This window comes from Miniopterus schreibersii (genome assembly GCF_964146895.1).
Source record: "Miniopterus schreibersii genome assembly, chromosome: 18".
Taxonomy (NCBI): Eukaryota; Metazoa; Chordata; class Mammalia; order Chiroptera; family Miniopteridae; genus Miniopterus; species Miniopterus schreibersii.
This window is the reverse complement of record NC_138121.1, coordinates 4,193,592-4,211,861: the sequence shown is the minus strand read 5'-3', so window position 1 is coordinate 4,211,861 and position 18,270 is coordinate 4,193,592. Positions and strand designations below refer to the sequence as shown.

Here is an 18,270-nt window from a genome sequence, read left to right as displayed (position 1 = left end):
TGTGTGACTCTTCCTTCTGGCCACTTCCCTCTGCGGAACTGAGAGGAGCAGCAGGAATCTGGCACCTGCTCCAGCCCTTGACCCATTGGGTGCGAACCGATTCTGCCTTCCCTAAATTTGATTCCATTTGGAACTCACTCCGGGTCTCTGGAGGGTATCTCACCTGGGACCCCAACTTTTTAAGGTTTCATCTCAAGGGGAACCAGGGAGCCCCCCATATCTCCTTCAGTCATTGTCCCCTTTATCATAATCCTACCACTTTTGTTCCCTCATCCGTGTCCCCATCTTCCTGTGTCTCCTGGCCCCCATGCTCTGTCCCTGCCCCCTCCCCCTTCTGTGTGCTTGCCACCGTCTCCTTTCCAGCTTGCTTGGGCTTCGGCCCAGCTGCCTGCCTGGCCATCCTCCCTGGCTCCCCCTCTGCGGCTCTGAGATGGCCCCACCCCCTGCTCCCCCCTCAGACCAGGCCTCTGATCCTCCTGTAGACATAGAGGTCGGGCGCCCGGCACAAGGCCCCTGGGGCCCAGGACAGACCGCAGCCCCTCAGCACCCACAGAGGAGCCTCCAGCCAAGGGCATGGGGGTGGGCTGCCCCACCAGGTATGTGCTCCATGCAGAGGCTTGGGCAGGGTCCTGGGGCTGAGGGCCATCCCACCCCCACCCCCGTCCTTGGGCATCTCTACCCCAGCATCCCCACCGCATCCCCGCTGTTCCCCCTCGGAGAGGTCCTCTTACCCTCGGTGATGGTGCAGCCCAAGAACAGTCTCCCTTCAAGTTCCGGTGCCTCCGACTCTGACCCACTGACATTTTCTGCCTTTTCCACTGCCCCACCCCCTGCCATCCCCCATCTCAACGGAGCCCTTCTTGCCCCATCTCTGTGTCCTCCGTTGGTGTCTTCCAGCTCCCTGTCTTCCCATTTCCTAAGACACATCTCTGCGTCTCATTCCCAATTGCTTCCCATCTGCCTGTCTGTTTCTGTCCCTCTCTCCCTAGGCCTGTCTCCCTCCCTCTGAGTCTGTCTCCCCCTCTCTCTGGGTCTCTGTCCCCTTCTCTTTAGGTCTCTGTCCTTCTCTGGGCTTCTCTCTCTCTCGGGGTCTCTGTCCATCCCTCCATCTCTGTTCTTCCCTCTTTCTCAGGCTCCCTCTCTTAGCACCTCTCTTCCCACTCATCTCAGCTTCTGTACCCTTGTCTTTGCCCAGTCTGCCCCTCCCCCCCTCCTGTCAGTCCCTGTCCTTCAGCCTGCCTTGCAGACCCCACTGGGGAGGGGGCACCCAGGGTCTAGGAAAAAGTGAAAGTGTGTGTTTTATTTGGGAGGGAGGGAGGTTGGGCCTAGGGGTGGAGCTTCTTGGCCTCAGATTAGGCAGTGACTGACACCTTAAGCCCCCTGTCGCCTTTATATGGAAACATTAAGCTGCTCTGGAAGGTCAGGGGCGGATGGGGGAGGACTTCAGGCTCTGGAGCCTTTCCCTTCCGTCCTGTCTACCTGTCTGCGGGGCAGGGGGTTGCCCTGAGTCCTAGTAGCATCCGCCCCTGAGAGCTGGGCCATGTTGGACGCAGACAGGGCCCCCTGGAGGTGAAGCCCCTGCCCCATCTGCTGTGGGAAATGGACACAGTCATGTCGGCCTTACCAGCTGCGTATGGGACTCAGGATTTATTTGGGATGCAGTCCTGTGTTGGAAAGGCTCAGAACCCAACTGGCACCCACCCCCGCACTGCATGGGTCTGGGAGGTCTCTGAGCCTGTTCCGCAACCTGTGAATTGGGGCAATGACCCTGAACTCCCAGTATCCTGAGCAGTCAAGGTGAGCGGTGGGGTCTGGTGGAGTCCAGTGGGTGGGCTGTGGACATCCAGGGAGCTCATCCCAAGGCCTGGGACATATCAGGTGCTCAGAACATCCTATGATAAGGTTGTCCATGGTCTGTAGCCTGAGCCCAGGGAGCCCAGGATTTGCCGTTTTGGAGCTGAGGAAACTGAGCCAAGGGACAGACCAGCAGCTGTTTCCTGTGAAAAGCAAAGTCCCCAGGGTTGTGGTTAGAGAGGTGAGTGAATGTGAGGAGGCCGAGCCTGGGGTGGGGGCTGGGTCAGTGGGAAGCTAGTCCACCTCCCCCTACCCTGTCATCTGTGGTTTCTGAGATGGGAAGGAGAACATAGTGGGCACTTCTGGGCAGGAGAGGACTATAGATGTTGAGGGCAGAGCCTGGATCCTGACCTCAAACCTGCCCTCTTCAGCGACTAGCCTCAGTTTAGTAGCATCTCTAATAGCCATAGTAGTTAAAGGTGAAAAGAGAGGGTTGGGATACATCATGGATGCTGGACACTGCCAGGCCCAGTCCACTCTGACCTGAGCTGCGGTTTTGCATCTGTGGAATGGGCCAAAAAAAAGCCACAGGTGGCAGGGCTGTCCAGGGGGTCATGGACAACAGGTGCAGAGCTGGAGGTGGGGCAGCGGAGGGGAAGGGGGGAGAAGAACCCCTTGGTACTGAACTTGCCATTGACTAACAGCCCTCTCTTCAGATTGAGTGCCCCCAGCCCTGCCAGGAAGCCCATCAGGATTCCAGAGCCTGACACAGGGGCACATGATATGCAGGTGCTTGGTAAATATTGATGGAACCGGTATGCCAAATATTTCACTCCTAGCCCAAACGGGTCCTGAGGTCCCCCACGGTAGCTGCTGGAGGGTGATGAGGTCTGCAGTTCCATACCCTGCCCCTTCCTCTCCTCCACCCTGTCTAGCTGATGAGGTTCCCTCCCATTTCACAGATGAGGAAACTGAGGCTTGGGAAGGGATGTGACATCTAGTAAGTGGCAAAGCTGGGATTCAACCTAGAACTGCCTGATTCAAAAGCCCAAGGTCTTTCTTCTGGATCCTTCTTCCCTTCAAGGTGGTGGGTTTTTATTCCCATCCCATGGATGAGTAAATAGAGGCTCCAGAAAAGGGAGTCACTTGTCCCAAGGCTCATAGTGGGTCAGCAGCTGAGCCAGGATTGGGCCCTGGGTCTATATGACTGGAGGCCCTTCCTGACCTTATAAAGTCCAGTTTCCCCATTTTACAGTTGAGGAAACTGAGGCTCAGACTTGCCCAAGGTCTGACAGTCAGGGAGTAGCTTGGGTTGTGTGTGTGTGTGTGTGTGTGTGTGTGTGTGTAACAGCTTCATTGAAATACAATTCACATACCATACAACTCACACATTAAAGTGTACAATTCAAGGGTCTTTAGTACATTCACAGAGTTGTGTAATCATTACCACAATCGATATTAGAACATTTGTATATCCCAATAAGAAATGCCATGTCCTTTGGCTATTAATTCCCAATCCTTCCATCTCCACAATCCTGGGCATGACTAGTCTACTTTCTCAATTTATATAGGTTTGCCCATTCTGGATATTTCAGATAAATGGAAGTATACAATGTGTGGTCTTTTGTGATGTTTTCAAGGTTCAACCATGTTGTAGCATTTGTCAGTACTTTCACTTTTATGGGTAATACCGAGGAGTAGAATTGCTGGGTCACATGGCAACTCTATGTTTAACCATTAAGGAACTGCCAGGCTGTTGAGGGTGCCAATTTCCGCACATCCTTGTCAATGCCTTTTTCTGGTTTTGTTGTGTATTGTTTATTATTCAGCCGTCCTAAGTAGATGTGAAGACGTATCTCTCGTGGCTTTGATTTGCATCCCTGTTGGCTAACGATGCCATGATTTTCATGTGCTTATTGGCTATCTGAATATCTTTTTTTGAGAAATGTCTATTCAGATCCTTTGCCTATTTTTAAATTGGATTGTCTTGTTATTATTGGGTTGTAAGAACTCTTTATATATATTTAATACTCACCCGAGGATATGTTTTTATTGATTTTTAGAGAGAGAGGAAGTGAGAGAGAGAGAGAGAAACATCAGTGTGAAAGAAAAACTGGTAGCTCACCCATTCCTGGCACCTCTGACACTTCTGCCCATTTCCTGTCCTCGCAGGTTCGGGGCGCCCGCCCCCCACTAGGCCAAGTGAAGGGGGTGTCCCCGCCTAATGGGCCTGGCCGAGGCCCTGCGCCGCCTGAGCGGCGCCCTGGAGTCGGGGGCCAGCGGGGCGGGCGATGAGGAGGCCGGGCCTGCGCTGTGCCGAAACGGGTGGGCGCCAGCCCCGGCGGCGGCGGCGGCGGCGGCGGGGCGGCGCCGCGGGCGCTTCGTCAAGAAGGACGGCCACTGCAACGTGCGCTTCGTGAACCTGGGGGGCCAGGGCGCGCGCTACCTGAGCGACCTGTTCACCACGTGCGTGGACGTGCGCTGGCGCTGGATGTGCCTGCTCTTCTCCTGCTCCTTCCTCGCCTCCTGGCTGCTCTTCGGCCTGGCGTTCTGGCTCATCGCCTCGCTGCACGGCGACCTGGCCGCGCCGCCGCCCGCCGCGCCCTGCTTCTCGCACGTGGCCAGCTTCCTGGCCGCCTTCCTGTTCGCGCTGGAGACGCAGACGTCCATCGGCTACGGCGTGCGCAGCGTCACGGAGGAGTGCCCGGCCGCCGTGGCCGCCGTGGTGCTGCAGTGCATCGCCGGCTGCGTGCTCGACGCCTTCGTCGTGGGCGCCGTCATGGCCAAGATGGCCAAGCCCAAGAAGCGCAACGAGACGCTCATCTTCAGCGAGAACGCCGTCGTGGCGCTGCGCGACCGCCGCCTCTGCCTCATGTGGCGCGTGGGAAACCTGCGCCGCAGCCACCTGGTCGAGGCCCACGTGCGGGCGCAGCTGTTGCAGGTGCGAGGCCACCGCCCAGCGAGGCAGGGGGGGCCGTTCGCCGGGCGGGTGGGAGCCCGGGGGGATTGTGGCAGATGTAGGCCTGAGGGCGAGGTGTGCCCGCCCTGGAGGGTGCATGGACTACAATTCCCAGCAGTCTCCCGGCCGGGACCCTCTTGCTCCACGTGTGGCCTGAGGTTGAGTCCCGGAGCAATGGTAGGAGATATAAACCCAAGAGAGAAGTCTGTGACCAGCTCTTCTTGGAAGCCTAGACGTGAGACAGATTTTGAGGCATAGAGAGCTTTCTGGGGCTTGAGGATGGGCCCCCAGTGGGATTGCGAGAAATCTAAACCTTGGGACCACACCTAGCCTGCAAAGCCTCTGAACTACAATTCCCAGAAGCCTCTGGGGGCAGGGTAAGTTCCCCCCACGAGATGGTCTGAGGAGGCGCAGTTTTGTGCATGGTGTAAATCACCGCTCAGGTTCCCAATTTCCAGCGCCCTATGACTGGCAACTGTGGGATTGTGGGAGGTGTAGGTCCCAGGATGGGGTGCAGCTCACACCTACAGAGCCCTGGAACACAATTCTCCATGATCTCTGGGGGGTTCTGGAGCCTTAGTGAGAAACTTTGTTCTCCACTTCAGTGGCCCAGTATGTCCCACCATCCTCCTGCTTGGAGGAGTATAGGGCCGGGGATGGGAAACTTGAATTTTAGCTTCTCGGCAAAACAAAATAGCAGCTCCTATTGGCTCCTGGGGTAGTGGCTTCCTGCGTCCTGCAAAGGGCGCGTTAGTATTTCTAGAATTGTAGTCAAACTGCCCAAATTCTGGGGCTAGCTGCCCTTGTCCAAGTAGACACTTAATCTTGGGCTGAGCTTCTACTTGGGTAAAAAAGTGGACAGGGTGGTGGTAGGAACTACAGCTCCCAGCAGTGACTGGGTTCTCTCAGAGACAGGTGGGAGAGAATGGGTCCCAACCTCCACCTCTGTCTCCAGCTTGACTGAGACACCAGGATTCATGACCTGGGAGGGATGTTGTCAATCCCAGAAGTCTGTGGGGTGCTGACATGGCCTGGGAGGTGGGTATGGAATCAATGGGGAGGTGGGGTGAAACTATCCTTACCTGGCCTGTAAACTGCACACCCTCACCCCCCCCACACACACATATACACAAGGGCCTGCAGCGCTTGTCATTGGGGTGGGGGTGGGGGGCGGAGAGCCCAGGGGCCAGCCTGAAGCTGTGGTAGAACACAGGATGTCGGACCTAGACTGTCACCCTGGCTTATCTTTCTCTGGCTGTTTACTGAAAGCCATTTTTCTTTTTGTCTCCTCCTATTGCTGCTTGGATGTCATCCTTATCTTGTTTCTTTGACTTCTCTGTCTTGCTGATTTCTGTGGCTCTATGCCAATATCACTCTATTCCTCTCTATCTCTGGGTCTCTGACCCCTCTTTCTATGGGCCTCCATCTCCCTCTCCTTCTGGGTCACCATCTCCCTCTCTCTGGGTTCTTCTACTCACCCACCCCCACCCCTGCCGGTCTCTGCTCTTTTCTTTCTCTGAATGCCCCTTCCTATCGCCATCTCTGTCTTCATCCCCATGCTCTCTGATGTCTGTCTTCGGCCACCTGGTTTTTTGCTGCAGCCTCGTGTGACTCCGGAAGGTGAGTACATACCACTGGACCACCAGGATGTGGACGTGGGCTTTGACAGTGGCACTGATCGCATCTTCCTTGTGTCTCCCATCACCATCGTGCACGAGATTGACTCCTCCAGTCCACTCTATGAACTAGGACGTGCCGAGCTGGCCCAGGCCGACTTTGAGCTAGTGGTCATTCTGGAGGGCATGGTTGAGGCCACGGCTATGACCACACAGTGTCGCTCTTCCTATCTCCCTGGTGAGCTGCTCTGGGGCCATCGTTTTGAGCCAGTCCTCTTCCAGCGTGGCTCCCAGTATGAGGTCGACTATCGCCACTTCCATCGCACTTATGAGGTCCCAGGGACACCAGTCTGCAGCGCCAAGGAGCTGGATGAACGGGCACAGCAGGATTCCCACAGCCCCAAGTCTAGCTTCCCTGGCTCTCTGACTGCATTTTGTTATGAGAATGAACTTGCTCTGAGCTTCTGTCAGGAGGAAGAGGAAGCCAAGGAGGGGGAGGAGGAGGAGGCAGAAGATGGGGCCACCAGCCCCCGAATACTCACACCAACCCTGGCGCTGACCTTGCCCCCATGATGCCAGCTGGTGTCCCCCATGTGCATCCCCTTCCCAGAGGCAGCAAGATGGAAAGATCGGGCCCTCTCCTGGGATGGAGCCAAGTGTTCCCCAAGACCAACAGGCCTGCTGGATACATTATTAGCTGGTGAAGTTCTGCCATGCCTATGGACCCACCATGGACATACTGGATTTTAATTCCTCTGCATTGCGTGCTCCCTCCTGAGACCCCTTTATCAGCCTGATTCCTGAGTCTCACCAGAGCTAAGAGATTCAGGATTCTGGACCACCCAAGAGGCAAGGGCAGGTGGTTCTAGATTCTTCATGGGGCTGGCTTGGGTTGTTGAGCAGGGTCAGGAATCAATGGTATAGACTGCCTCTGGGGGAGGAAGTCAGCAGCTCTCAAGCAGCAAGAGAGGTCAAGAGTTTATAGGTCTGGATTGATCTAAGATTCAAGGGACTGTTGTTTCTTTACTCAGCCAACCAAGTAGCAAGTCATTTTTTCTAGAGCACCTAAGGAGGGAAAGTTATGGAATGCCCTAAAAATTCAGTACTCTCTTGATTAACCAAAGACAAGGAATGTTGACTGCAAGTCAAGAAAAGACCTGTGGTTCCAGAAAGCCCATGTTTTGAGATTCTGTGAATCTAGATTCACCACAGAGACAAGTACTGATGGTTCTTGAATGGATTTCACCTAGATGGCAGAACTACTCCAGAACCCAACGAGTTGCGTTTCTAGAATGCACAAAACAATGGAGACTCTGTGGGTATAAAAGGACTAAAGTGACAGATTGGGAGTTCTTGATATTAAATAACTCCAGGCCACTGGCTGTAGAACATCGAAGCAAGGGGATAATCAGTGCTTCTAAATAATCCACAGGTTGTTGTTTTTTAAGTGCCATTCTAGAATGTCCAAAGGAATCAAGATTCTGTGGCTCTAAATTGATCACAGAGTCAAGGAAGGAGTGTTGATTCTAGATGACTTCCTTGTGGTTCTGTAATGCCAAAAGGAACCAAGGCTTCAGGGATCAAGAGTTGCCCATTATCAAAGCCTGGAAGTTCTAATCAGCTCCTAGAATGTGGCAGTTCTAGGAGGTGGACTCAGGATTTGATAGGCAGCATTTCTGGGCTGACCTAGAAGGTGGACCCAGATAAGACCCTGCGAATAACAGGGCTAGTTATTGGCCAAGGGAAGTAGAGGCCCAAGGCGGGTGAGTCTGCAATGCTCTGGAATCCTACACCTAGTGATGTCTATCTATTTCTTAAAGATGTTATACATATGTGTATTATATATAATATAAATACAGATATCTAATTTTTCCCATGGTTCTTAACAGAAGGGTTAGAAATGGAGCTTGAGCTAATTGGAATGGAGTCTCTTACAAGGATCTAGGAAGCTTTGCTCTAATCCTAACTCTGCTTAAGCATCGTGTGACTTGGGGCAAATCACTCCCTTCCTGGCCTCAGTTTCCCCCTCTGTAAAAATGCGGCATTGGAACTTGAACTTCTCCAAGGGCCTTTCCACTAGAATGATTCCTCACTTCACTGAGGGTACAGTGGGGGTGAGGGTCCTAGATTTCCCACCTCTCCCTGGTGCTGGAACTCAGGGCCCTTTCAGGGGCACCTGGGATGGGAGATTCCCCTGGAGGCTAGCTCTGAAATTGGATGTCTGAATGACAGAGCAAGCAAGGTATAGTGTGGGCTGTGGCTAAGGGCCAGAATCACCTCCTCCCTGGTCTAGCTTGGGAACAGGGGAAGGAGGTAGCTCAATGGTAGGGGAAAGTATGTATTTAGGGGGAGACATGTCCCCCCAGGTGGTGTGTCTGAGTGTGCTTCTGGGGCTTGGCCTCTGCCCATGCTTCTATCTACCTAAGTGCCCAGCAGGCAGGGAGCCAGCCACAGAAGGAACCAATGCCAGGGATGACATGTTCCCATCCTTGTGTCCCAGGATTGAGGGTGGGCACTGACAATGCCCATCAGCCTGCCCAACTACTGCACCAACCCAGGTCCCCCCTTCTGGCTTTCCCCACCTTCCTTTATCCTTCAGAATCCTCACATAATAACCGGATGGGATTAATTAGCTGGCGGCTCTCCCAGCTCAGGGTGTCTGGGTTGGGGGCAGGGGGCAATGGAAATAGGGATGGAGAAGGATGTTAAGTGTGAGGTAAAGGGACAGGGAAAGGGTTCTATTTGAAAGGGGGGAGTGGGGTCAGGGCTGGCACAGCCTGGGTTTCCACTGGGGAAGGCAGGTCCTGGTCATAAAGGTCAATGAGATTAGGAAGCTCTAGTCTGTCAGCTTAACCAGGTCCTAGCCCTGAATCTACTCCACCTGCCTCGCTCAGGGGCGGCGAATGCGGACGAGGGCCAGATACCCCTCAGCCCCAGTTCGGGACCTGCCCATGGCAGGGTGCCCAGGTTCTCCATTCCGGCCGGGGTCCTGCACCGGCTTTGGCAGCAGGGAGTGGGAATGAGAGGTTGGGGTGGGGTGAAGGCCTTAGATTGAGAACTCTGAGAGGCGGGAGGAGAGCAAGTGTGAGAGGCGGGGGAAACCTGACGTGAGGCGAGTAGGAGAGGAGGGCGAGGACTCCGAGAAGGGGTAAGGAATCCGAGAAGGCGGGAGGGCGCCGAGGAAAGGGGCGTGGTCGTAGGTGGAGGATGCTAAGATACGGGGAGGAGTTTCAGGGAGGGGGAGGGGCTGGCGCCAGGAAGGCGGAGCCTGTGTTTTCACTAGATTTGCGATTCCTCTATTGTCCCATTCTCCTTCACAGATACCAAATAGCGTGACATTAAAAAGGCAGAATAAGTCTTTGTTTCACCACTTCTTAACTCTCAGGAGACTGGGGTGGTGGGGTGATGGGAGTGGGTAAGAAAGGGGTCTGGAGATCGGAGGGGCCAAAGCGGGAGAAAGGAGGCCGAAAGAAAGGGGAGGCAAACCTGCCCCCGGTTGCGGGGCAACCGCTGCTGTCGAAAGGCAGCTAGGTCGCTAGGAGGTGCGGCTCACCGTAACAACCGACAGCTGGGGCCCCGCCCCTGGCAACAAGGCTAACAAAGTACCGCCCCCCAGCAACATATAACTAGCGGAGGGCTCGGTTTAACAAGTACCCAGCCGAGGCGCCCGTAATCCTTGCGCAGGCGCAGTCCTCTTTGCTCCCGCGTAGTCCCGCTCCAAGCAATTCCTTTCTGAGGTTTCTCAGAGGCGGGCAAACCGGCCAAGCGACTTCTTTTGTTTCAGAGGCGGTGCCCAGCCCTCGGCCCGCTCTCCGATTGGCCCCACATACTGTCCACCTCCGGCCGGACCCGGCTACGTCTGCTCCTTGCGCGCTTATTGGCCGTGGAGAACGGTCCTTTGGCAAGGAGGGCGGAGCAGACGAGAGGGCCCGAAGTGGATTGGGCGGTGTCAAGACGAGGGGCGGTCCCTACTGGCGGGGCGGTTGGGAGACGAAGGGAGAGTCTTTTCAGCGCTGAGGACTGGCGCTGAGGAGGCGGCGGTGGCTCCCGGGGCGTTTGAGCGGGCTCACCGGAGCCCGCGGGCCAACGCGGAACCAGGCCCCACCGGCGGGACCGCCCCGGACTCCCCCCGGGCCTTCCTAGCCGCCATGGAGGACGGTGTCTATGGTAGGTCGGTGAGGGGTGGGGCCGGTTGGAGCGGATGAAGCCTTTCCTCCCGAACGTTCGGCCGCGATCGTTTCCCCCGATGCGCGCCTCACGGAGCTGTTCGGCACCGTCGTGGGGTCTCGCTTTTGTGGGGCACAGGATGGGCTTCCGGCGGGGCCCGAGAACGGGGCGTTCCAGGCCATTGTTTGGGCCGATCCTGTTTCCGGTGGCTGCGGGAGGGGGCGGGATGGAGCGGTGGAGTCGAGGCCCGGCGGAACCATTCCCCCTGGAGGGGCCGCGGGAGCCCAGTGCCTGCTGGGACCAGGGAGGGGGGCTTCTGGGGGCTGTGGGGTGAGGGAGAAATCTTGGGGCTACAGAGATCCCACTAAGACCGTGGCCTTTGATGCCCCGCCCCCTTCCCCAACTCTTACGAGCTCTTATCAGCTTCCCCTGCCATAGTTGCTTTTCATGGACCCAGGAGTCCCGACACCCAGGCATCCAGCTACATCCCTAAGAATGGAAATAAAAAACTAAGGCCTCAGCCCTTTCCAAGTAATGAACCAACAATTCAGACTTACAGCCCATTCTTCCCCCAGACCTAAGAGTTCAGATTCCCAGCCCCCTTCTCCCTAAGACTCAGGAGTCCGTACCCCGGGACCCTCCAACCCCAAGACTCAAGAGTCTAGATCCCCAGCTCTGTCTCCCCTAGAGTGAGGAGACCAGGCCCCCAGCCCCTCCGGCAGACATAAGGGGCCTGACCCTCATCTTCATCCTCCTCCTGAACCTAGGAGTCATGCCCCCAGCCTTGCAATCCCCCAGGTTGCAGGAAAACAGACTCCCAGTCCCCAGAACTGACCTCCAACCCCTGACCCCCAGAACCCCCAGACCTGACTCCAGAGGAGCGGATGGAGCTGGAGAACATCCGGCGGCGAAAGCAGGAGCTGCTGGTGGAGATCCAGCGCCTGCGGGAGGAGCTCAGTGAAGCCATGAGCGAGGTGGAGGGTCTGGAGGCCAATGAGGGCAGGTGAGGGCTGGAGTGGGGCACTTGGTTGGGTCATGGGGCCAGGCCAGGACCTGGGATGCCCGGGCATTGACCCTCCATTCCCCTGCTCTCTGCCTCTGCAGTAAGACCTTGCAGCGGAACCGGAAGATGGCAATGGGCAGGAAGAAGTTCAACATGGACCCCAAGAAGGTGCTTGGGGCCACAGGGCTGGGGTCAGCCTGGCAGACATCCCGCTGGGGGTTTCTGGCACCTCCAAGTTCCAGTAGTGTGATGGTTAAAGGCCTGCTTTAGGTGGACAGACTTGGTCCTAATCCCTGTATTTTGATATTGACTGACTGTCCATTTGTTCTCTGAACATTAACCAAGTGCTCCGACCTCCTTACCTTTGCTTGTGCCATGTCCTCTGCCCGGAGATCCTCTTTCCCCTTTTTGTTCATATTTCTGGACCCACTTCAGGTGTCATCTAGAGTCCCAGGAGGAGATCGTGTCTGGTAGGAACCATGGACAGTGACATGCACAAAAGAGAGTTGACCTGTGCCATAACAGAGGCACAGTGGCTGTGGACACTCAGAGGAGGGAGCCTGGTGCAGTTAGGGAGGGCTTCTTGGAGGAGGGAATATTCAGGTCAGGTTTGAAGGAAGAGTCGTTGTTCATCAGGTGGAAGAAAGATATTTGTTCATTCAGTCACTTATTTTATACCCATTTCCTCATGCCTTCCTTGGGCCTGCTCCTCTGCTAGCTAGTGCTGGGGACCTAGAGAGTGTTCAACCCTGCTTTGCCCTCAGGGAGCCTGTAGACATGATTACCATAATCCAGAGTGAGATGGGTTTGTAATGGAGGTCCTCATGGCATACAGAAGGCCAGAGTCCGGCTGGAGGTTTGGCCCTCACAGTTCTTGAAGGACTGCTGTTTACTAAGTTTCTCACTTTATTCTTCCTGCCCCAAGCACTATAGTTTGTTCAGTCATTCAACAAACATCTGTTGAGCTCCTGTTCCTTGCCAGACCCTGTTCTTGGTGCTGAAATTGACCAGGCAAAGGCAGAGGGAACAGTAGGTGCAAAGGCTGTGTGAGGTGGGAGGGAATGGTATCTAAAGACCTGAGAGAAGCCTGGAAATGACACCTGGCCCTGCTCCGTTAGCATGGGGGTGAGTTTGGGTGCTGAGGTTTCTGGGGAGGTCGTGGGAGTGGCTTTCTGAACATACTGGCACTGAGACCCAGTCCCCACCCACTAGGGAATCCAGTTCTTGGTGGAGAATGAACTTCTGCAGAACACACCTGAGGAGATCGCTCGCTTCCTGTACAAGGGCGAGGGCCTGAACAAGACGGCCATCGGAGACTACTTGGGGGAGAGGTGAGATTCCTCCCCAGCTCCTCTGGGCCTCTCCCCACTACTCCCTGCATCTAGCTCCTGCCCTCACACTGCCAGCTCCTCTTTCCAGGACAGGCCCTGATAGACTAGCCTTCCAACTGTGACAGGATGGACTGACACAGGGATCTGGGGACTGTCTGAGCGTCTTGGGGGTGTGGGGACCTGTAGACATCTGAGAAGTGTGGGGACCATCCATTTATGACTGGGGATGGAGAAAATCTGTGAGTTTCATAGGAATGTGAGGATCATGTGTAGACAACTGGTGTGCATGGGAACCGTGTGGACATCATCAGTGGATATCTGGGGAGCATGGGGATCCGTGGAAGCCTGGGAGCATGAGGACCTCTGTGGACTGTGGATTGTATGGGGACTGTCTAAAAGTCTAGGGTGCATGAGACTGGACATTGGGAGTGTATGGGCACCATCTGTGGATGTATGGGTGCTTAGGGGTTGTGTGGATATCTAGGGTGTATGGAACTTTCTAGACATCTGAGGTGTATTGGGACTGTCTGTTGATGTCTAGGAACCTTCTGTGGGCATCTGGGGTATGTGGGGGCCCTCTGTAGATCCCTGGGGACCATCCATGGACATCTGGTATGTGTGGAGACTGTGGACATCTGGCACTGTGAGGATCGTTTTTGTGGACATCTGGGGTGTGGGGACTGTCCACGGATATTTGGAGGGTTTGGGGACTATCTCTGGACATCTGAGGAACCTAGGAATGATCTGAGAGAGGTGACAGTAGGCAGAGCATGTTTGCTGCATTTCACCCAGCTGTGCAAAGGTCAGCCAAACCAGGGTTCTTGCAACAGATAGTCCTCCAGAGAGCATATTCTGAGTATCCCTGCCCTGGTGCCACGCCTGTGATGGGGCCAGGCCAAAACTTTCACCCTCTATGGAGGCAGCTGGGGTACAGAAGTGGTGGCACAGCCTCCCCAGTGCTTTGTCCACTCCCACCTTCCTAAACTCCTTTTTGTGAATGATTGTGTCCCTGTCCTCCCAGGGAAGAGCTGAACCTGGCAGTGCTCCATGCCTTTGTGGATCTGCATGAGTTCACCGACCTCAATCTGGTACAGGCCCTCAGGTGAGAGGGACTGGGTTGGAAGGTCAGGAATGGACCTGTCAGGCCTCTTTCTGTACAAGTGGTGATGCCTACCCAAAACAAAAACAGAAACAAAAATTAGGGAATTGGTTGCCGCATGTAACACAAAGATCCACATTAGATCCTTCAGGCATAGCTGTATCCAGGTGCTCAAATGGTGTCAGAAGTTCAGCTTTATCTCTCGGTTGTGCTTGCCACTATGTTGGCAATGCTCTCTGCAGGCCCTCCTCCCACGGGACAACACAAGCCTCTAGCAACCTTCAGGCCTCTTTAGCAACCTTAGCAGAAAGAGTAGTTTCCTTAAATCCACCAAAAGTCCCATAGTCAGTGCTCATTGGTCAGACTGAATCCTGTGTCCATTCCAGAAACAGCTGCTGAGGCCACAAGGGTTGGTGCTCTTGACTAGTTCCTAATATGAGGACTGAGGTTGGGAAAGGGCTTCTACCTGTCCCAGCAGCCAGCCTGACCCCTCTCTAACGCAGGCAATTTCTGTGGAGCTTCCGCCTCCCTGGAGAGGCCCAGAAGATTGACCGGATGATGGAAGCCTTTGCCCAGCGATACTGCCTGTGTAACCCGGGGGTTTTCCAGTCCACAGGTGGGCACCCAGACTCCTGGGGCCTGGAGGGAGGGGCTGGGGGCTTGAATTCCTGGAGCCCGGGGGGCAGGAGGTAGGGGGGCCCACCTACCATGTCGTCACCACTTGGCTGTGCTGCAGACACCTGCTATGTGCTGTCCTTTGCCGTGATCATGCTGAACACCAGCCTTCACAATCCCAACGTCCGAGACAAGCCGGGCCTGGAGCGCTTTGTGGCCATGAACCGGGGCATCAACGAGGGCGGAGACCTGCCTGAGGAGCTGCTCAGGGTCAGGCCCCTCTCCCCTCCCCACAGCGCGTCATCCATGGGTCTCCCCCTGAGCGCTCCCCCTGGGATCCGCCCTTCATGGTCACCATTTCTTTTCTCTCTCCCCAGCTGCTTCTTTCTTTGTCTCTTTCCCTCCTCTGACTCTCAGGGTCTTGGTCCATGTCATTATCCACCTCTGTCTGTTTCCATCTGTGAGAACTTAGTAGGATCCTACAGCTGCGTCTGTCTCCTCTCCGTTTTGTCTGTCTTTCCTCCTTTCTCTCCTCCCGGGGCTCCCTCCACTCCTGCCTGCTGCTTCCCTTATCTCTCAGCCTCCTCCCCCTCCGTGGGCTGTCCCACCTCTGGTCTCATTGCCCTCCGCCCCTGCCAAGTGGCCCTGGGAGGGTCCCAGGGGCCTGGAGTGACTGACTGGGCTCTCGCCCCTCAGAACCTCTATGACAGCATCCGAAACGAGCCCTTCAAGATCCCGGAGGATGACGGGAATGACCTGACCCACACCTTCTTCAACCCAGACCGGGAGGGCTGGCTCCTTAAGCTGGGTACGTCCCCTGCTGACCCCGCTGGCTCCCTCTGCAGGGGGAAGTTAGTGTGCCTGGGCTCTGGACTCGGCTTCCACACGTGCCTGCTGTGTGACCTTAGGCGAGTGATTGGACCTCTCTCAACCTGTTTGTACATCTGAATAGTGAGGCTTAAAACAGATCAGGGCTGCGTGCTGGGCCCAGGCCAGGGCCTGGCGTACAGGGGCTCCATGACATTTGTGGGTGAAGAGGAGGTTCAGGAGGGCTGACTGCTGCCAGGCTCTGCTTATGAATAGAGACCCTGGCCAGGGTGGAATGTGTGGGTGGGGTGGCACCAGCAAATTTGGTCAGTTAGCAGGGGTCACACAGGTGCCTCTTACTGAGGACTGGAGTGGTTCTCAGCCCTGGCTGCACAGGAGAGTCACCTGGGAGCTTTTAAGCCCCGATGGTTGGGCTGCGAAGTCAGGATCCGGGGCAGGAGAGCCATCAATCATGGTGAAAGCTCCCCAGGTGGCCCTACAGCAAGCAGAGCTGAGGTTGAGAGTGCCGCTTGGAGCCATGCCTGGTAACGGTGGTGCCACGGGAGCGTTAATGTGGCTTTTTAATGGAGAAGCCATGAATGGCTGCTCCAGGAGACAGAGTCACTGAGGAGGAATCATAGGCCAGTGTGGACAATGGACACAGCCAGGGCAGTGGGAGGCCCAGAGGAAGTCCCAACCCAGTGCAGGGCCAAGGCAGGACTCTGCTCCTCGGGGCCTTCTTGCTCCTCCCCAGTGTGGGATTGTGCTCCTGAGCCAAGGCACACTTCTCCAGCCCCAGAGCAGATCCCCACCCAGGTGCAGATGGGTCCTGGTGCACATAAATGCATATTACTTCCACCAATGTACTGGGGCCCTTGGGTTCCTGGGGGGATTTAGGTGCTGCCAGGCCAGCGGTGTCCCGGCAGTGAGGATGTGTTGTTGGGATAGGCACCTTCACCGGGAAGATTTCCCCTCCACACCACTCCCATCAGCAGGCATCCTTCCCGTTTCCCAGATTAGGACATTGAGGCTGGGTCACCATCCAGTAGCTGCAGGGCAGAGGTGGCCTTGGACTCAGATCTCTAACCCAAGCACGTCTCTGCTTTATGGCCATTAGAAAAAGGCACTTCTTAAATACAGGAGAGGGCTCTGGTAGTGGCTGTGTTCACAGCGATGGTTGACAAAAGCTATTATTACTGTTCCTATTTAGTCCTTGCACCGCAAAGAACACAAGCAGGTCATCTGGAAGCAGGAAGGTGGCCTAAGAGGGCAAGAGGTTGTACTGAGGTCACACAGCCAGTTTGTACTAGACCTGACATGAGTCCCCACACCCACTTCGGGCCAAGGACTGGGGTTGTGTCTTCTCCCTCGTGGGGATGCCCTCCAGGGGAGAGATTGCTCACAGTGGCAGTGGAGGGCCCTCCTGGCCAAGGACGTGTCCTGAGGGTGGGCTGGAGCCGGGCACTGGTGAAGGAGGTGCTCACTGCTGCCTCTGTGGGGCTCAGGGCCGCCGCCTCCCCAGGAGGGAGAGGACCTGGCCGATCCTCCCTCATGTGGATGTAACTGGTTTTCTTCCCTCTCTCTCCCCCCTCCTTCCCTCTCTGCGTGTTTCTCTTGCTGTTTCTGTCTCTGGCCTACCCCCTGAGCATTCCTTCCCTCGCCCTCCCTATTTCTGTTGCCTGCGGCTCTTGGGGGCACCCCATTCTGCCTTCCCTTCTCGCCTGGTCCTGCCTGCTTTCTCGCTGTCTGCCCCAGGAGGTAGGTACACGGCCGTCCTAGCTCCCCGACACTACAGGGAGAGGGGGCTGGGGGCTCCAACTCTTGGGCCCTGGGCTGACCGACAAGCTTAGAAAGTGTAAAGCCCCGCGCTGGGGGTGGGCCAGTTCCTGGGGCCCAAACACGCCTGGCCCTGCTTGTCTGTCTCTCCCGCACGTCGCTTTGTCCTAGGCCGCGGCAGCCCGCCCCCTGCGCTTGCTCTGCCTCTCACTCCCCTCCCCCCTCCCAGAGGCCCTGTCCCCGTGCTGAGCCCAGGCCCCCTCCCACCCCTTCCCTTTCAGGGGGCCGGGTGAAGACGTGGAAGCGGCGCTGGTTCATCCTCACGGACAACTGCCTCTACTACTTTGAGTACACGACGGTGAGGACGGGCGAGCTGCGCTCCGGGCCCTGGGGGGAGGGGGCGCTGGGAAGTCTGAGTCCTGTCCCACTTGCTCTTTCAGGACAAGGAGCCCCGAGGAATTATCCCTCTGGAGAACCTGAGCATCCGCGAGGTGGACGACCCCCGGAAACCGGTAAGAGCGTCTCTGTGCCCCTTCCTGCGCAGTGGGGGCGCCTCTGGCCCGCGGGCCGCTCTTACCCACCAGCGCGCCTCTTCGGTGTTCCCCAGAACTGCTTTGAGCTTTACATCCCCAACAACAAGGGGCAGCTCATCAAAGCCTGCAAGACGGAGGCGGACGGCCGCGTGGTCGAGGGGAACCACATGGTGTACCGGATCTCGGCCCCCACGCAGGAGGAGAAAGACGAGTGGATCAAGTCCATCCAGTGAGCGGGCTCCGGGGGCCTCGGGGCGGGGGGCCGGGCCGGGCCCCGGGGCCCTCACCCAGGGGTCCCTCCCCTTCTGCAGGGCAGCCGTGAGCGTGGACCCCTTCTATGAGATGCTGGCGGCCAGGAAGAAGCGGATTTCTGTCAAGAAGAAGCAGGAGCAGCCCTGACCCCTTGTCCCCAACCCCATTATTTATTACTGAGCCGCCCCGCCCGGGTGGCCGGACCCCTGGGACTGGGGCTGTGGATCCTGGTTCCCGTTTGGAAAACTTACCACCTCTAGTTCCTCTCTCGTTATTTGTAATTAACACGCTGTTGGTAATATTAATTATTGAACTGCT

General features: G+C 56.3%; 2 protein-coding genes across 2 annotated transcripts; both read left to right on the top strand.

The window, feature by feature from the left end:
- Positions 1-4,018: 4,018 nt before the first annotated feature.
- Positions 4,019-8,141, top strand: KCNJ14 (potassium inwardly rectifying channel subfamily J member 14; the record flags this gene model as incomplete). The annotated part of the gene is made up of 2 exons (XM_081118585.1): positions 4,019-4,735; positions 6,355-8,141. 2 exons carry the CDS (start codon positions 4,019-4,021, stop codon positions 6,940-6,942), a joined length of 1,305 nt encoding a protein of 434 aa, XP_080974711.1. The 3' UTR covers positions 6,943-8,141.
- Positions 8,142-10,323: 2,182 nt separating this feature from the next.
- On the top strand, positions 10,324-18,270 carry CYTH2 (cytohesin 2). The gene is made up of 12 exons (XM_081119328.1): positions 10,324-10,536; positions 11,392-11,539; positions 11,641-11,707; positions 12,752-12,870; positions 13,892-13,972; positions 14,473-14,585; positions 14,706-14,854; positions 15,281-15,392; positions 17,449-17,525; positions 17,608-17,679; positions 17,775-17,929; positions 18,012-18,270. The coding sequence occupies exons 1-12, from the start codon at positions 10,518-10,520 to the stop codon at positions 18,097-18,099; spliced, it is 1,200 nt and encodes a 399-aa protein (XP_080975454.1). The 5' UTR covers positions 10,324-10,517; the 3' UTR covers positions 18,100-18,270.

What these genes read in the sequence shown, in the direction of transcription:
- CYTH2 (XM_081119328.1), top strand. An exon ending in TCAACATGGACCCCAAGAAG is followed by an intron (nt 11,708 to 12,751) that starts GTGCTTGGGGCC and finishes CCCACCCACTAG; the next exon opens with GGAATCCAGTTCTTGGTGGA. An exon ending in TGCCTGAGGAGCTGCTCAGG is followed by an intron (nt 14,855 to 15,280) that starts GTCAGGCCCCTC and finishes CTCGCCCCTCAG; the next exon opens with AACCTCTATGACAGCATCCG.